Raw genomic sequence first — 16,633 nt, 5'->3', positions numbered from 1 at the left:
TGCAACGATGAGACAAGATCGAAAATGGGGAGAAAAGGGGGTCAAATACAAAAAATATATATATATAAAATTAAAACTGATGTGTATTTCTGTCTGTAATAAAGCCCTTTTGTGGTGAAAAATGTATTCTGATTGGCTGGGCCTGGCTCCCCAATGGGGATACCCTCTCAGAACCACCCATGGCTGCGCCCCTGCCCAGTCATGTGAAATCCATAGATTAGGGCCTAATGCATTTATTTAAATTGACTGATTTATTTATATGAACTGTAACTCAGTAAAATCTTTGAAAATGTTGCATGTTGCTTTATATTTTTGTTCAGTATAAATGGAGTGTCTCGGATTTACATACAGAATAATACGAAATGCTATACGATCAGGTTGCAGCAGCGTACAGTCAAAAGAAAACAAAATACTTGCTAACTTGGTTAACTACTTGATTAAATCAACTGTTTTAACCAAGCAAGATAAATAAATGTGGAATCACTACTGAGTGAATTAACAAAATCATTTTGGAACGAACGCTTCCAATAATTTGAATGGTCTGTCGAAGTCAAGGTGTTAAGTTCCTAGTGTAATGGTTAGAGTTCCCATCTGTGGGTCACAACATTGCGGGTTCGCCTCCAGGAGGAGAAATTTTGACCACTCTTTTGTTAAACCTCTTAGATGTAAAGTCCCCTGTTTAGGGGACCTGCCTGGTTCTGGTACCGATTCCGAACGTAATTTTCACTTATAAATCGATTTGTGGACACTGTAGATCAAAACGGCTTGAATTGAGCAATAGCCCTGGTTCCCACGGACACAGAGGCTGCAGTCCAAATTCAAAGTAGACAGACCTTCGCCCTAAACAGCCCTTGAATGGCATTTTACATTGTCACATCGGAGAGCCAATGTCCGTTGAAATCTTGAAATTGACCTCAAAAACAACCAACCTAAAGCTACGAATGTACCTACAGTTACCCATAGCTGGCTAACTAGTTTTATAGCTTGGTAATTTATTCCAATATGTTTATGAAACTAGCTACATTGTATAGGGTCCTCACTACAAGACTAAGTCACTTTGCCAATGCTAAAATCAATGCCATCTATATTGTAGCGACCCGCACAGACAGCTGTGTGTTATGTGTTAGGCTAGTAGGTGGTTGTGTTCGCGGGGTCCGACATGTCAGTCAACCTGCTATCTGCCAATCACGGGAATGCCTGGAATGTTCTGATGCCGGGCATCCTGGTGGTTGGCGGAGTGGCGTGGAGGGGGGTTGGGCAGGGGGATGGAGCATTGGAAGTTAAGACCAGGTTTTGCCTTTGTTCTCTCTCTTACGTCTGGGCTTCACAAGAGAAGGTCACGATTGGCTTGTGGGTTATCTTTCATTTATTTGGCGTGGGCTACGGCCAAACAGTAGCCTGTGTAAAGTTGGTTTAATAAACCGTCCATTCGTAAACTCAATCCTCTGTCTGGACAGTCGTTCTTTTATGATCTAGTCAGGTCATTACAATATATTTGTTTTAGTAAGCTAGCTTACAAAATTCATAATTTTGTCTGACATGCCCGAAAATGCAGCCGTGTTGATTAAATTTGACACTTTCCGGCCACCGGAGTATGATACGTGACCACAGTTTGCATTGAATTGTGGGTCATATCAACCCCACAAGTGATCATTCCCTTGAGCTAAATCGAGGGGGCAACGTTAGTGAATTGGACCTCCACTTAAGACAAACTGCATCCAGTTTCGACAAGGATTCCCGCAAGGCAAAGAGGCTAGCGCGAGTGCGGAGGGCGTAAAAATAACATATTTGGACTGCAGCCAGACTATATTTTCTGAGCCTGTGTGATGTAGGATGTGAAATCTGAAACCACTTGAACCTGGGATGTCCTTCCTACCATTTAATTTGCTCTTCCGACTGTCCATCAAATCTTGGCTGAACCCTACATCACAGCCACTGACAAAGGACATCCCTGCAATTGTTACATCGTAGCGGAGCAGGAGAGTGATTTCATCAAGGTAGCAAATTCAGAGATTGATTTATAGACATTAATATAAATACATAGATTTTAATCAAAAACGTTCTGTTTGTTATAGACAGACAAGATTAATATGAGATTAAAGTAAATCATACAGTATAATGGTTTAAAAGCGGGATTTTTATAATATTACCGTTAAACAACTTTATATCACTTAGGCACAGCAGGCATCAAGTTACTTGCCGTTCATTTTGCATATAAAAGGTCTATAATTTTTACCAAACACAATTAAATGCTTACAATTGCCAACTTATAGGCATGACTCATTTAGGCATCTTAATAAGGCTGGACTGCTGCAGAGCTCAGCCAGGTACAAGCTATCGATCACAAAGCACTTGTCTATAGGGGATTATCTTCATGACTATCCACAGTCCAACCTGCTGATGACTACTATAGATAGTGAGGATTTAGTGACCAGCCGGAGCAAGACGACACGACAGCACCCTCCTCAGGGGATAGGTACTCAGTGTAAAGCCAATTAGTACATATCTGGGCCCACTGATTGGCTTGGTGTCTCCCTCTATATAGGTGTGCCAGGAGATGAGCTCGAGGTGGATTGGGAGCAGACACGGGGACCTGTGAGGACCTCGGACTTTCCTACCTCAGAGAAAGCGTCTTCATCTGATGCACCTTGGCTCTATGTTAAACAAGGCAGGCTATTGATAGAGGGAAGCGTTCCACCTGTAAATATGTGTAGATGATAGTCTAAAGATAAGGGGAGCCGTTTGTTGTTTCGTGTTCCCTTTTTGGCCATGGCCTTTTGGTCAACTGGTTAGTTTATTTGTATTATTTTTACGCTGTTGGACGCTACCTTGAACTGGAATTATTTTGTCGGGCGAAAAGAAAACTTGTTTAGTGACAATACAAAAGAAAAGTAACCACAACCACTGCCTCCGGTCTGTTCATTTCATGCCTCCCGCCTGTGTTAGGGTGTTTCGGACTAGCTGATCCGTCACAACAGATAGAGACCACTGGTATCAGAGACAGATGTGTTCTGTAGCTCAGGATTAGTACTGGACAGTAGATATTATATAGGACCAGTCCATCAGGATAAGGCTGGTGGGTAGAGGCAAAATACTTTTTAACTGATCAGTTTACCAGCCTGTTGAACTGGTGGAATGGTGTTGCAGTACACTGTATGGCATCGCTGGCACTACTAAAGAGAGACTCACCCCTCTTTGCCGCGGTTGTGGATGGCCAGCTCGTCCCCGATGCCTTCCTCATCTTTGAATGCGTTCCAGTCCATCTTAGACTTCTCTAACGTGCTCATCTTCTGTTTCTTTCCCCCGAGGCGGTTCAGGATGCTGCCCATCCCTACAGGCCTCTTGACACTGAGGGGGACACATGTAAACGTTACACAATAAAAGAGAACACAGAGGGGAGGTGCTTCATTGTGAAGCAGGGCTGATAAATTGGCTATTTTTGCAAGCCTCATCTTCAGAAAACAGCAGAGCGAAATTATGACATTTTCAAGGGAGAGCAATAAATGAAATTAGAGCCCGACTGATATTGTCAGCCGATGTTGGCCTTTTACTGCTATATCGGTATCAGCCTATAATTCCACTAATAAATCGGATGAAACATGGGAATCTCATGCTTTTCTGAATACTTGATTTGATTAATTTCCCAATGTAAAAAAAATCTACATTTGAAACATATTTGTTGAACAATTGCTGTTTTGGATGGCAATTTATAAGAATTCAGTGTGGAATAATTACACTTGAATTTCCCCGGCGTAATATATCGTAAAGTTTTGTCCCCCAAAAAATCTGAATCGGTATCAGGCTCTAAATGAAATAGTCACAAGCTCTAATCCTCACAATGAAGAAAATTGAATAATAGGGGAAGGGAGTGAATGAGGGAAGAGAGGAGAGAAAAGAGACTGGACAGAGGAAATATAGACAGATTTCAGATTATAAAACCAAACAAAACAGGCTCCCAAATTGAAATGATTCTTCTAGCAGTTTATTTCAGAGCATCACCTCGTTTCTTTGTGTAGCTGTGTGAACAAAGATGTCAGTCCATTTTGATACAGAAGAAAGTCATCCTGACACTGATGTTTCTCTTGGCTGCAGCAATGAAATGTTAAACAATGTGTGCTGAGAAATAGCTGAAGACATCACACTGGCACGCCTCCCCCACAAGGGGACCTAGGGGGAGGCAGAGGGTCTGTTAGGGTGCTGGCGGAGTGGTTGGGGCACCATCAGACCTTGGAGGTACTGGATGGTGTCAGCGGTCCAAGGACGAGCACTTTCATGCTCAGTTGAGTCATATTGCAGGTCCCTAGAAGAACAGACTCAAAATGTGGTTACACTAATGCTTTCCTCTCTTTGTTTGCATCTGTGTGTGTCAGCAGACAGTAAAGACAGGGTGTGTTTAACAAGGCTGTCTCCTATATCAAGGTTTTTGTGGATAACCAGGAAAGGGAAGTGACACTGAAACGGAGGTCAACAAAAGAAGACATGGCAGCATACACCCTCACACACACACGTTACCCGCACGTGCAAACCCACACACACCCATGTATCCCACTCTAACCATGTTGATAACAAGCCTGTTAATAGAGTTCCAGCTCATTGGACGTGTGTTATTACAAGCTGCTCATAATCTAAAATGCCTGTAACAGGCTGGCTATAAAATGAAACGGCAAGGAGAGGACAAACACACACTGGCAAACATATACTAATCAATCCAGCTGGAGGTAGGGCCAACGACAAGCCTGAATCAGTAACACATTGTCAGTCATACAGTGCTACTACAGTATATTGCTACTAAAAGTACTGAAGTGAATTAACACAGAGAGAAAGAGAGGAATGAGAGGAATAGGAGAAAGACCCCTGGTCCATACAAGGCAGATAGTTTTCTCATTCCACAGAGAGGATAAGGGTGCTTTGAAGAGAAACAAGGGTAAAGTCTGCCTGACAGAATGCATTTGCCATCTGTACAGGAGCTGTCTGCATCGCTCAGAAGATGGCGGGCAAAAGAAACGCAAGGGGGAACTTTTCTTCTTTTCTTCTGCATTGTTTTGTTTGTGGGTCTTTCTGTGATGCTCTTCAGGAACAGATCAATTTCCTGCAGAATGGCAGAATGCTCACATACACGTCTTATCCTACCAACACACAACAAAACTCCCCCTCAAGAACACACTCCCTTAGTAATGTACACAAACACACCACGCTGACTGAACATGTCACATAAGCCCATGCTTACACACAGCTTTCTGCCAGCTGTGCCCACTGAGCACTGTTCCCACGGCAGCCAGACATGGGCCAGACTAAACATCCAAATAGCTTAGTACATGCACATACACACACACACCATCGTTCTGCACCTACAAAAACAATAATATCCACTTAGAACACAGTGTATGGTGAACAGAACTACATGGAGTTAAACAAAAACTGATAAATGAATTAAGGTCATATCTAATATTGTTTTTCTTTTCCCCGATCTAATCCTGGAGAAGCTCGCAAGACAAGCACTGCAAATGTCCCAATCACTATACTGCATCATCGGCCTCTGCTAAACACTGGGCTGCTGCTGCTCAGTCATGTGCAAGCAGCAAGCCTTAATGCACCAAAGTGAGCCTCAGCCTCCCCCAACACAGGCTACAGCGCACAGATCTATAGAGGACAGCTACACAACTCCAGTGTTAATATTTCAACATGCGTGTGACTGTGTAAAGGTTTGTGAGTCTCATATTGTGGCAAAACTTCTCTATTACAAGCAATGGCTGCACATGAATGGACAAAGCAATTGATCACATGACACCATTCCATCCTATCTGAAGACTCAATAGCACATTGAAGTGAAATGAAAACAGTTAAAGGAAAATTCCACCCAAAAACGATCAATACTATGTATTGGGTTTCATTAGTCCATTGTTGATATGGTCCCAAAATACTTTTCATGTATGATGCATTTTGCATCATATGATGCAAACTAGAGGTCGACCGATTATGATTTTTCAGCGCCGATACTGATACCGATTATTGGAGAACCAAAAAAAAGCAGATACCGATTAAATCGGCCGATTTTTAAAATGTATTTGTAATAATGACAATTACAACAATACTGAATGAACACTTATTTTAACTTAATATAATACATCGATAAAATCAATTTAGCCTCAAATAAATAATGAAACATGTTCAATTTGGTTTAAATGATGCAAAAACAAAGTGTTGGAGAAGTAAAAGTGCAATATGTGCCATGAAAGAAGGCTAACGTTTAAGTTCCTTGCTCAGAACATGAGAACATATGAAAGCTGGTGGTTCATTTTAACATGAGTCTTCAATATTCCCAGGTAAGAAGTTTTAGGTAGTAGTTATTATAGGAATATTTCTCTCTATACCATTTGTATTACATATACCTTTGACTACTGGATGTTCTTATAGGCACTTTAGTATTGCCAGTGTAACAGTATAGCTTCCATCCCTCTCCTCGCCGCTACCTGGGCTCGAACCAGGAACACATCGACAACAGCCACCCTCGAAGCCGCGTTACCCATGCAGAGCAAGGGGAACAACTACTCCAAGTCTCAGAGCGAGTGACGTTTGAAACGCTATTAGCGCGCACCCCGCTAACTAGCTTGCCATTTCACATCGGTTACACCAGCCTAATCTCAGGAGTTGATAGGCTTGAATTCATAAACAGCAGAGCTGTTGGCAAACGCAGCACGAAAGTGCTGTTTGAATGAATGCGTACGAGCCTGCTGCTGCCTACCATCGCTCAGTCAGACTGCTCTATTAAATCATAGACTTAATTATAACATAATAACACACAGAAATACGAGCCTTAGGTCATTAATATGGTCGAATCCGGAAACTATCATCTCGAAAACAAAACATTTGTTCTTTCAGTGAAATACGGAACCGTTCCGTATTTTATCTAACAGGTGGCATCCATCAGTCTAAATATTCCTGTTACATTGCACAACCTTCAATGTTATGTCATAATTACGTAACATTCTGGCAAATTAGTTCGCAATGAGCCAGGCGGCCCAAACTGTTGCATATACCCTGACTGCGTGCAATGAACGCAAGAGAAGTGACACAATTTCACCTGGTTAATATTGCCTGCTAACCTGGATTTCTTTTAGCTAAATATGCAGGTTTAAAAATATATACTTCTGTGTATTAATTTTAAGAAAGGCATTGATGTTTATGGTTAGGTACACGTTGGAGCAACGACAGTCCTTTTTCGCAAATGCGCACTGCATCGATTATATGCAACGTAGGACACGCTAGATAAACTAGTAATATCAACAACCATGTGTAGTTATAACTAGTGATTATGATTGATTGATTGTTTTTTATAAGATAAGTTTAATGCTAGCTAGCAACTTACCTTGGCTTCTTACTGCATTCGCGTAACAGGCGGGCTCCTCGTGAGGCAGGTGGTTAGAGCGTTGGACTAGTTAACCGTAAGGTTGCAAGATTGAATCTCTGAGCTGACAAGGTAAAAATATTTAGTTCTGCCCCCGAACAAGGCAGTTAACCCACCGTTCCTAGGCCGTCAATAAGAATGTGTTTTTAACTGACTTGCCTAGTTAAATAAAGGTGTAAAAAAATATATATCCGATTTACGATTGTTATGAAAACTTGAAATCGGCCCTAATTAATCGGCCATTCCGATTAATCGGTCGACCTCTAATGCAAACGCAGCATAATTTGATGCAAAATGCATCAAACCAGCGGTATTTCTATATTTTGAAAGTTACTGTATACAGTTAAACAAGGCACACCTGTTAATTGAAATGCATTCTAAGTGACTACCTCATGAAGCTGGTTGAGAGAATGCCAAGTGTCAGCAAGGCAAAGGGTGGCAACTTTGACGAATCTAAAATATATATTTTGATTTGTTTTACACCTTTTTGATTACTACATGATTCCATATGTGTTATTTCATAGTTTTGATGTCTTCACTATTATTCTACAATGTACAAAATAGTAAAAAGAAAAGAAAAACCCTTGAATGAGTAGGTGTGTCAAAACTTTTGACTGCCACTGTATTTTGAAAACTTGATTGCTGACATGCAATACATATTGGTACTATATCAACGACGGACTAATGAAAGAAATACATAAAGATGTCAAATCAAATTTTATTGGTGACAGACATATTTAGCAAATGTTATTGCGGGTGTAGCAAAATGCTTGTGTTCCTAGCTCCAACAGTGGAATTATAAAATATATATATTAGATCAAGCAATGTCTGAGTGGCATTGCTTTTGGGTGGAGTTTACTTTTTGCATCTCAAGGAGATATAACATGCTTTATTTATATTTTTGTTACAATTAAAAAATAAACATAGGACATTTGGAGACATAACATGAGCAGTTTGAGCTTCTTCAGGAAGTGACTTTGCAGGCTAGCTCAGTGCTGCCCCCTCTCATTGAGTAACTGAAGTTGAAGGCTAACTGGGATACTACAGGCTGCCATTAAATCAAATCAAAGTTTATTTGTCACGTGCGCCGAATACAACAGACCTTACAGTAAAATGCTTACTAACCAACAGTGCAATTTCTAAAAAAAAATGTTTATTTAAACTAAAGATATTAGGTGAACAATAAGTAAAGAAATAAAAACAACAGTAAAAAGACATTGAAAAACAACAGTAGCGAGGCTACAGTTGAATTTGGAAGTTTACATACACCTTAGCCAAATACATTTAAACTTTTCACAATTCCTGACATTTAATCCTAGGAATAATGCCCCGTCTTAGGTAAGTTAGGGTCCCCACTTTATTTTAAGAATGTGAAATGTCAGAATAATAGCAGAGAGAATTATTTATTTCAGCTTTTATTTCTTTCATCACATTCCCAGTGGGTCAGAAGTTGACATACATTCAATTAGTATTTGGTAGCATTGCCTTTAAATTGTTTAACTTGGGTCAAATGTGTCGGGTAGCCTTCCACAAGCGTCCCGCAATAAATTGGGTGAATTTTGGCCCATTCCTTCTGACAGAGCTGGTGTAACTGAGTCAGGTTCGTAGGCCTCCTTGCTCGCACACGTTTTTTCAGTTCTGCCCACAAAATGTTCTATAGGATTGAGGTCAGGGCTTTGTGATGGCCACTCCAATACCTTGACTTTATTGTCCTTAAGCCATTTTTTTTTCATTTTTTAAATTTTATCCCCTTTTCTCCCCAATTTTTCGTGGTATCCAATCGCTAGTAATTACTATCTTGTCTCATCGCTACAACTCCCGTACGGGCTCGGGAGAGACGAAGGTCGAAAGTCATGCGTCCTCCGAAGCACAACCCAACCAAGCCGCACTGTTTCTTTAACATAGCGCGCCTCCAACCCGGAAGCCAGCCGCACCAATGTGTCGGAGGAAACACCGTGCACCTGGCCCCCTTGGTTAGCACGCACTGCGCCCAGCCCGCCACAGGAGTCGCTGGAGCGCGATGAGACAAGGAAATCCCTACCGGCCAAACCCTCCCTTACCCGGACGACGCTAGCCCAATTGTGCGTCGCCCCACGGACCTCCCGGTCGCGGCCGGCTGCGAGCCTGGGGGCGAACCCAGAGACTCTGGTGGCGCAGTTAGCACTGCGATGCAGTGCTCTAGACCACTGCGCCACCCGGGAGGCTGTCCTTAAGCCATTTTGCCACAACTTTGGAAGTATGCTTGGGGTCATTGTCAATTTGGAAGACCCATTTGTGACCAAGCTTTAACTTCCTGACTGATGTCTTAAGATGTTGCTTCAATATAGCCACATAATTTTCCATCCCCATGATGCCATCCATTTTGTGAAGTGCACCAGTCCCTCCTGCAGCAAAGCACCCCCACAACATGATGCTGCCACCCCCGTGCTTCAAGGTTGGGATGGTGTTCTTCAGCTTGCAAGCCTCCCCCTCCAAACATAACGATGGACATTATGGCCAAACAGTTATATTTTTGTTTCATCAGACCAGAGGACATTTCTCCAAAAAGTACAATCTTTGTCCCCATATGCAGTTGCAAACCATAGTCTGGCTTTTTTATGGCAGTTTTGGAGCAGTGGCTTCTTCCTTGTTGAGTGGCCTTTCAGGTTATGTCGATATAGAACTCGTTATACTGTGGATAGATACTTTTGTACCTGGTTCCTCCAGCATCTTCACAAGGTCCTTTGCTGTTGTTCTGGGATTGATTTGCACTTTTCACACCGAAGTACGTTCATCTCTAAGAGACAGAACGCGTCGCATTCCTGAGCGGTATGATGGCTGCGTGACCCCATGGTGTTTATACTTGCGTACTATTGTTTGTACAGATGAATGTGGTACCTTCAGGCATTTGGAAATTGCTCCCAAGGATGAACCAGACTTGTGGAGGTCCACAATTTTTTTGTCTGAGGTCTTGGATTTCTTTTGATTTTCCCCTGATGTCAAGCAAAGAGGCATTGAGTTTGAAGGTAGGCCGTGAAATACATCCACAGGTACACCTACAATTGACTCAAATGATGTCAACTAGCCTATCAGAAGCTTCTAAAGCCATGACATAATTTTCTGGAATTTTCCAAGCTGTTTACATGCACTAAGTTGACTGTGCCTTTAAACTTCTGACCCACTGGAATTGTGATACAGTGAATTATAAGTGAAATAATCTGTCTGTAAACAATTGTTGGAAAAAAGACTTGTGTCATCCACGAAGTAGATGTCCTAACCAACTTGCCAAAACTATAGTTTGTTAACAATACATTTGTGGAGTTTATTTTGAAGCAATTATTGGTACCATGACTGTCTTTGATACATTTTACTTACACGAAGATTGCCATTTTTCCATTCACTATAATGGGGGATGGATCCCGTTCTGCTAACAATAACTGCAGTACCGTGGTCGGCCTTAAACCTCCGTGGTTTCAATGAGAGGGGGCAGTCGTTCTCCCCTGATTAAAGGACCAATGATGGATGGAGTGAGAGGAATGAAGGAGAAACTAGAAAGCGACACAAAGCAGTTCCTTAGAGAACAGGCACGATAAACAGTGCAGCTATAGACACATACAGTACATGCCTATACAACGCCACTGTAATCCAGGCTCCAAACTGCTGTGACAGGGGATCAATAGACCATCAGGGCTCAACTGATACTCTATCCAGCCTGTCCCCGTCCCTGTGTGGTGGGCTGGGAAAGGTCTGGGTCGTGTGCCAGGCTGCAGCACTCCTCTCTCTGTGCCTTTGTGTCTGTCAGGGGAGAATGTTAAACGTACTGCCCAGGCTGCAGGGGAGAATGTTAAACGTACTGCCCAGGCTGCAGGGGAGAATGTTAAACATACTGCCCAGGCTGCAGGGGAGAATGTTAAACATACTGCCCAGGCTGCAGGGGAGAATGTTAAACGTACTGCCCAGGCTGCAGGGGAGAATGTTAAACGTACTGCCCAGGCTGCAGGGGAGAATGTTAAACGTACTGCCCAGGCTGCAGGGGAGAATGTTAAACGTACTGCCCAGGCTGCAGGGCCTGTTTGAGGAAACACACAAGGTCTGGCTGATAGGAGGCTGGCAGTAATCACAATCCAGTTTATTTGAAGATTGAGGTCTCCCATGACCAGAGCCTCTCTCTATAGCTGTCTCAAACAGGGAGACTGATAACACACAGAGCATGAAGACGCACACTTACTGTACACAGTACACACACGATAAATACACACAACAAAATGGGAATGATGACACACACACGCAGCTCTGCAACCTTGGCACAAGGAAGGAGAGCAGAAAAGGCGAAGCAAGGTGAGGAGAGGTGGGGCTAAGAGCCTCCTCCACCCCCTGCAGACAGACAAAACTGTGACATGGTCGTCTCTCTGGCAGGATGCAGCCGTCATAAAGGCTCCTCAAAACAAACCCTCTCTATTATTCTACTGTTGCCTCAATAGTAAATACATTCCTCAGCTCGGCCTCCCAACCACATTCCATTGTTTTGCAGAATAAATGCGTCCCCTTCTCAGGGAGGGCTGCCAGAGTGGGACTGACCCCAGTATTCACCCATAACAAACAAATAGACCACTAGAATAGAGTGGGTGCTGATGGTTAGTTAGGAATAACGACTACTATGCTCTGTTATACTACAGACCAGAACACCATGGTCAAATCCTCTTCGTTGTGGACCTAAAACTTCCCCTGTCTGTCTTACCTGTGCTGAGAGGTCTGTCTTGGCAACGGAGCAGGGAGATGCTTGAATGACCCAGATATCAGGGAAAAAATGTGTAGGAATGCTCCTGGAGCAGTGGCCCGGTAGGACAGAGAGGACCTTAACATCAGCCAGGGAGAGGGAGCAGTATCCAGAGAAAAGTGGGGTTATGCATCACAATGGTCCAATACAACCCAATCCTTTCATTACAAGTGCAAACTTCTAGCCAGTGGACAGTCAGTGATAGGCTATGCACCATGTGATTACGTTCCAGCAGGTATATCTCACTGATCATCCCCAAAGCCAACATGTCATTTGTGACTGGAACGAATTGCAAAAATCACTGAAGTTGGAGACTTTTATTTCCCTCACCAACTATCTGAGCAGCTAACCGATCGCTGCAGCTGTACATAGTCCATCTGTAAATAGCCCACCCAATCTACCTACCTCATCCCATACTGTTTTTATTTTATTTACTTTTCTGCCCTTTTGCACACCAGTATCTCTACTTGCACATCATCATCTGCTCAAATATCACTCCAGGGTTAATCTGCTAAATTGTAATTATTCGCTCCTATGGCCTATTTCTTGCCTTTTTTCTACTGTGTCATTGACTTGTTTATTGTGTTATTGGCTTGTTTATTGTTTACTCCATGTGTAACTCTGTGTTGTCTGTGTCACCATATGTCTGTGTCACCTTATTTTCCACCATAATTTGCAAATAAATTCATTAAAAATCCTACAATGTGATTTTCTGGATTTAGTTGAAGTGTACCTATGATGAAAATTACAGGCCTCTCATCTTTTAAGTGGGAGAACTTGCACAATTGGTGGCTGACTAAATACTTTTTTGCCCCACTGTATCTATATTTTTTAATTCTGAGTGTGTTTTGGATACCAGAATAGGGACAGTAGAGTAGGTTTGCTAAAGGCTTTATTTCACTGCAGCCTTGACAGTTTGAATAGAGACCTTTGAAAGCCTTATTATTAAAACAAGCCCATAATATCAAACTAAATGAGCCAACAACAGCCGTACCAGAGCCCCGAGTCCCACTCTGTCCTCCAACTGGCCTACAGTACAGACTCTCTCTCTGGTGCAAGACTCAGGAGACCGAAGTGATGCCAAAATGGACTCAACCGTATTTTGTGTGTGTGTGTATTCTGACATGCCCATTTGAACTTTCCTCAGAAGATTAAATCCCTCCCTTCCTCTCTCTCGCCATCCCTCCCATCTTCAAAGCCTGGTCCAGTCAGGAATGTGTTGCCGGGGTGCTGGTATCTCATGCCCTGTCCTGGGTGAGTAAGTGAGTCAGTGAGTGAGTGACAGCTCTAGGTTAGGGTGAACAATAGGGAACACCTGCTGTGGAGGGGCTCTTATACTGCTGCCACCTGTCCCCAGGTCAGCTGGCCAACCATCCTCTGGCTACTGCCACCTGGTTACACACACAAACCTTGACCTACCTGGCCAGGCACACCCCTGGGACACCACCACAGGTCCCCTCTGGCACTCTGTGACATACACAGCCCCTTCTGTCTCCAAACAGGTCTAGCCACACTGTGCTTGCAGCAGTAGCGCATTACTCTGCGCTGCTCTGTTTGGCTGTGATGTGTCGTAAGTGAATAACGAAACAGCACGTTGGTTAATATCTCCTCTCTCCTGCTGGGCCTCTCCACGGGGGCCTCGCTCCACACTTACACACACTCACCAGCCCTCTAGCTCGCTCTCACACAGGCTATTCATACAGTACTCCTCTCCATGAGTTCCACTCAATATTTCCCCTCTCAGTTTCTCTCAATCTGACTTTCTGTAAAAATCCAGATGGTTTAAACAAATCAGGAATAAAGTGCAGACTAGCCCAGAACTCTCCAGAGGACTGACAACTATGTGATTCAGAAATAAATCTCAGGCCAATTTAGTCTGGAGAAATGACATAAAAGCAGACACACAGAGGTCAGGCTGGACCACAGCTAAAAAGAGAAGGGAACGTCAGAGCAGTGGGCCCCAGTGTGCTGTTGCATCAGGCCCTCTTTCATCAGGCCCTCTAACACAGACTAGGCCTGAACCAGAGGGTGGGGATGGGGGTCTCAGGGCACCTCTAACAGTTAAAACTTTACTCCCAGAGGATCCCCCCAGCACACATGTTCCTCTGCTGCTGTGGTTGCCAGGGAAACTGTCAAACATACCAACTCAAAAGGAAAGAGGGAGGTCTGGGGAAATGTGGCTCAGGGTTTGGGTGTCTCAGGTAGGTGTGGGTGTGTGTGTGTCTGTGGACATTGTCTGTACAAACAGGAAATAAACATTTGGGATTACAGGATTGTGCATTGGTGGGTTGATGCTATGCAGTACTGCAGCCACACTCATACTGACATATCCACTGACACGGCAACATCATTGCAACATGTCTTCTGTAATCTACTGAGACATCTACATGGTGAGTGTAATCTACTGAGACATCTACATGGTGAGTGTAATCTACTGAGACATCTACATGGTGAGTGTAATCTACTGAGACATCTACATGGTGAGTGTAATCTACTGCGACATCTACATGGTGAGTGTAATCTACTGCGACATCTACATGGTGAGTGTAATTTACTGTGACATCTACATGGTGAGTGTAATCTACTGCGACATCTACATGGTGAGTGTAATCTACTGAGACATCTACATGCTGAGTGCTTGTCTTGCTTCTTATCCATAAAACACTGGCTGCCTCTAACCAATAAAAAACGAACAAATCCCATGCAAGAACACAAAAATGATGCCTCCTCAACACAAACGTAAGCACCATCTGAAAGAAAGAACTTCACACACGCACTACAGGCAGGTGTGATGCATCAGGTCCTGTGAAACACAACCTGAGACATACTTTTAACAACACCACCTTCCGCTCCACCCAGTGGGCTTCCACCTACCCACACCTTATAATGGCTGCTAGAGAGCTGTGTGTGTGTGTGGCAGTCACAGTGTGCACACTGGTTGCTAATGTGTACACAGAGACTGCCAGCTCTCTCCTGTCACAGCTCCCCACACATCACTGACACAATGTGTTCACCTTCCAGTGTTGCAGTTACAGCCTGTCACCACCACAGCCCTAGCTTAACCTCACTCAGGCTCAGCCTGTCCTCAGCCCTGCCAGCTTCACAAAGACCTGCCTCCTGAAGATGTGCTAGAGGTTACAGGTAGTGCAAGTGGTTTCCTTAAAACAATGCCAAGGAGAGGACATTCACAGAAACTTACTATCACATTTAGATATGTTTTTGTCACTGGCCTACTACTACACACAATACACCATCATGGCAAAGTGGTATAATGTTTTTACAAATAAAAAATGAAAAGCTGATATGTATTGAGTCAATAAGTATTCAACCCCTTTGTTATGGCAAGCCTAAATCAGTTCAGGAGTAAAAATGTGCTTAACAGTCAAACTGGATGGACAACAGAAATAGAGGAAGGACTAAGAACAAACAAGAGAGAACTATTATAAAGTAGACTGTGTCTGTAAAATGTGTATAAGATGTATAAATTGAAGGTAAAAACAGAAATGTTTATCAGTTTACTCCAATTGGGGGATCGGTGGTAGGGTTTGCGGGGAATAATAATAAAGGTATACTCTTTTAAAAAAGTATGTATGTCTATGTAGGTATGTGTATGTATATATGTGTATATGTATGCATACGTGAATGGATATATATATTTACCCAAAAAAATATGGGGGATTGGAAATGATGCAGACAATTACATTGGAAGCAACATTCTTTCCGCAATATTAAGCTGATCCAACCCCCGAAAAAAATAAAAAATAAAAATAAAAAAAAAATGTGCTTAACAAGTCACATAATAAGTTGCATGGACTTACTGTGTGCAATAATAGTGTTTAACATGATTTTTTAATGACTACCTCGTCTCTGTACCCCACACATACAATTATCTGTAAGGTCCCTCATTTGAGCAGTACATTTCAAACACAGATTCAGGCCAGGGAGGTTTTCAATGCCTTGCAAAGAAGGGGACCTATTAAGTAGATGGATAAAAACAAATCTAAAAGCAGACACTGAATATCCCTTTGAGCATGGTGAGCATATTAATTACACTATAGATTGTATTAATAGATTGTAGATTGTATTAATACACAGAGAGTGGAGGGGCTCCTCCAGATGTCTGTAGCCACGGGGAGAGTGGAGGGGCTCCTCCAGATGTCTGTAGCCACGGGGAGAGTGGAGGGGCTCCTCCAGATGTCTGTAGCCACGGGGAGAGAATGCAGGACCCCTAAACACACACACATACTAAGGCTGCTGCCTACCTGTAAGGGGTGTAACCAGCTGCTCCTCATCCTCTCATCAGCAGACCCAGGCCAGGAGGAAGTCCTTGAAAGGATAATACACTTTGTGCCCATTAAAAGGTCATTGGTAGATCTCCTCTCACAGCTCAAGGCCAATAGAAAAGCCATGCATATCTGATTCTTCCTGCACAAATTACCACTTTAAAAGAACAGAGGTGATGACCCTGATAA

At 43.0% G+C, this 16,633-nt stretch overlaps 1 protein-coding gene across 5 annotated transcripts in view; it reads right to left on the bottom strand.

Moving 5' to 3' along the window:
- Window positions 1-16,633, bottom strand: part of LOC129862511 (craniofacial development protein 1-like) — a 55,245-nt gene that overhangs the window by 23,084 nt on the left and 15,528 nt on the right. For 4 of the 5 annotated variants that reach the window (XR_008760775.1, XR_008760776.1, XM_055934261.1 and 1 more), the window contains exon 6: window positions 3,190-3,348. The exons of the other annotated variant lie outside the window; for it this stretch is intronic. Coding sequence is in view for 2 of the 4 variants with exons in the window: in XM_055934261.1 (XP_055790236.1) it covers window positions 3,190-3,348 (159 nt within the window). In the remaining 2 variants the exon portion in view is untranslated. The remainder of the gene's footprint in view (window positions 1-3,189; window positions 3,349-16,633) is intronic. 5 annotated transcript variants of the gene reach the window in all.

This window comes from Salvelinus fontinalis, chromosome 9 (assembly GCF_029448725.1).
Source record: "Salvelinus fontinalis isolate EN_2023a chromosome 9, ASM2944872v1, whole genome shotgun sequence".
Classification (NCBI taxonomy): Eukaryota; Metazoa; Chordata; class Actinopteri; order Salmoniformes; family Salmonidae; genus Salvelinus; species Salvelinus fontinalis.
The sequence above is the reverse complement of the archived record's forward strand: the minus strand, read 5'-3'. Positions and strand labels throughout refer to the sequence as shown.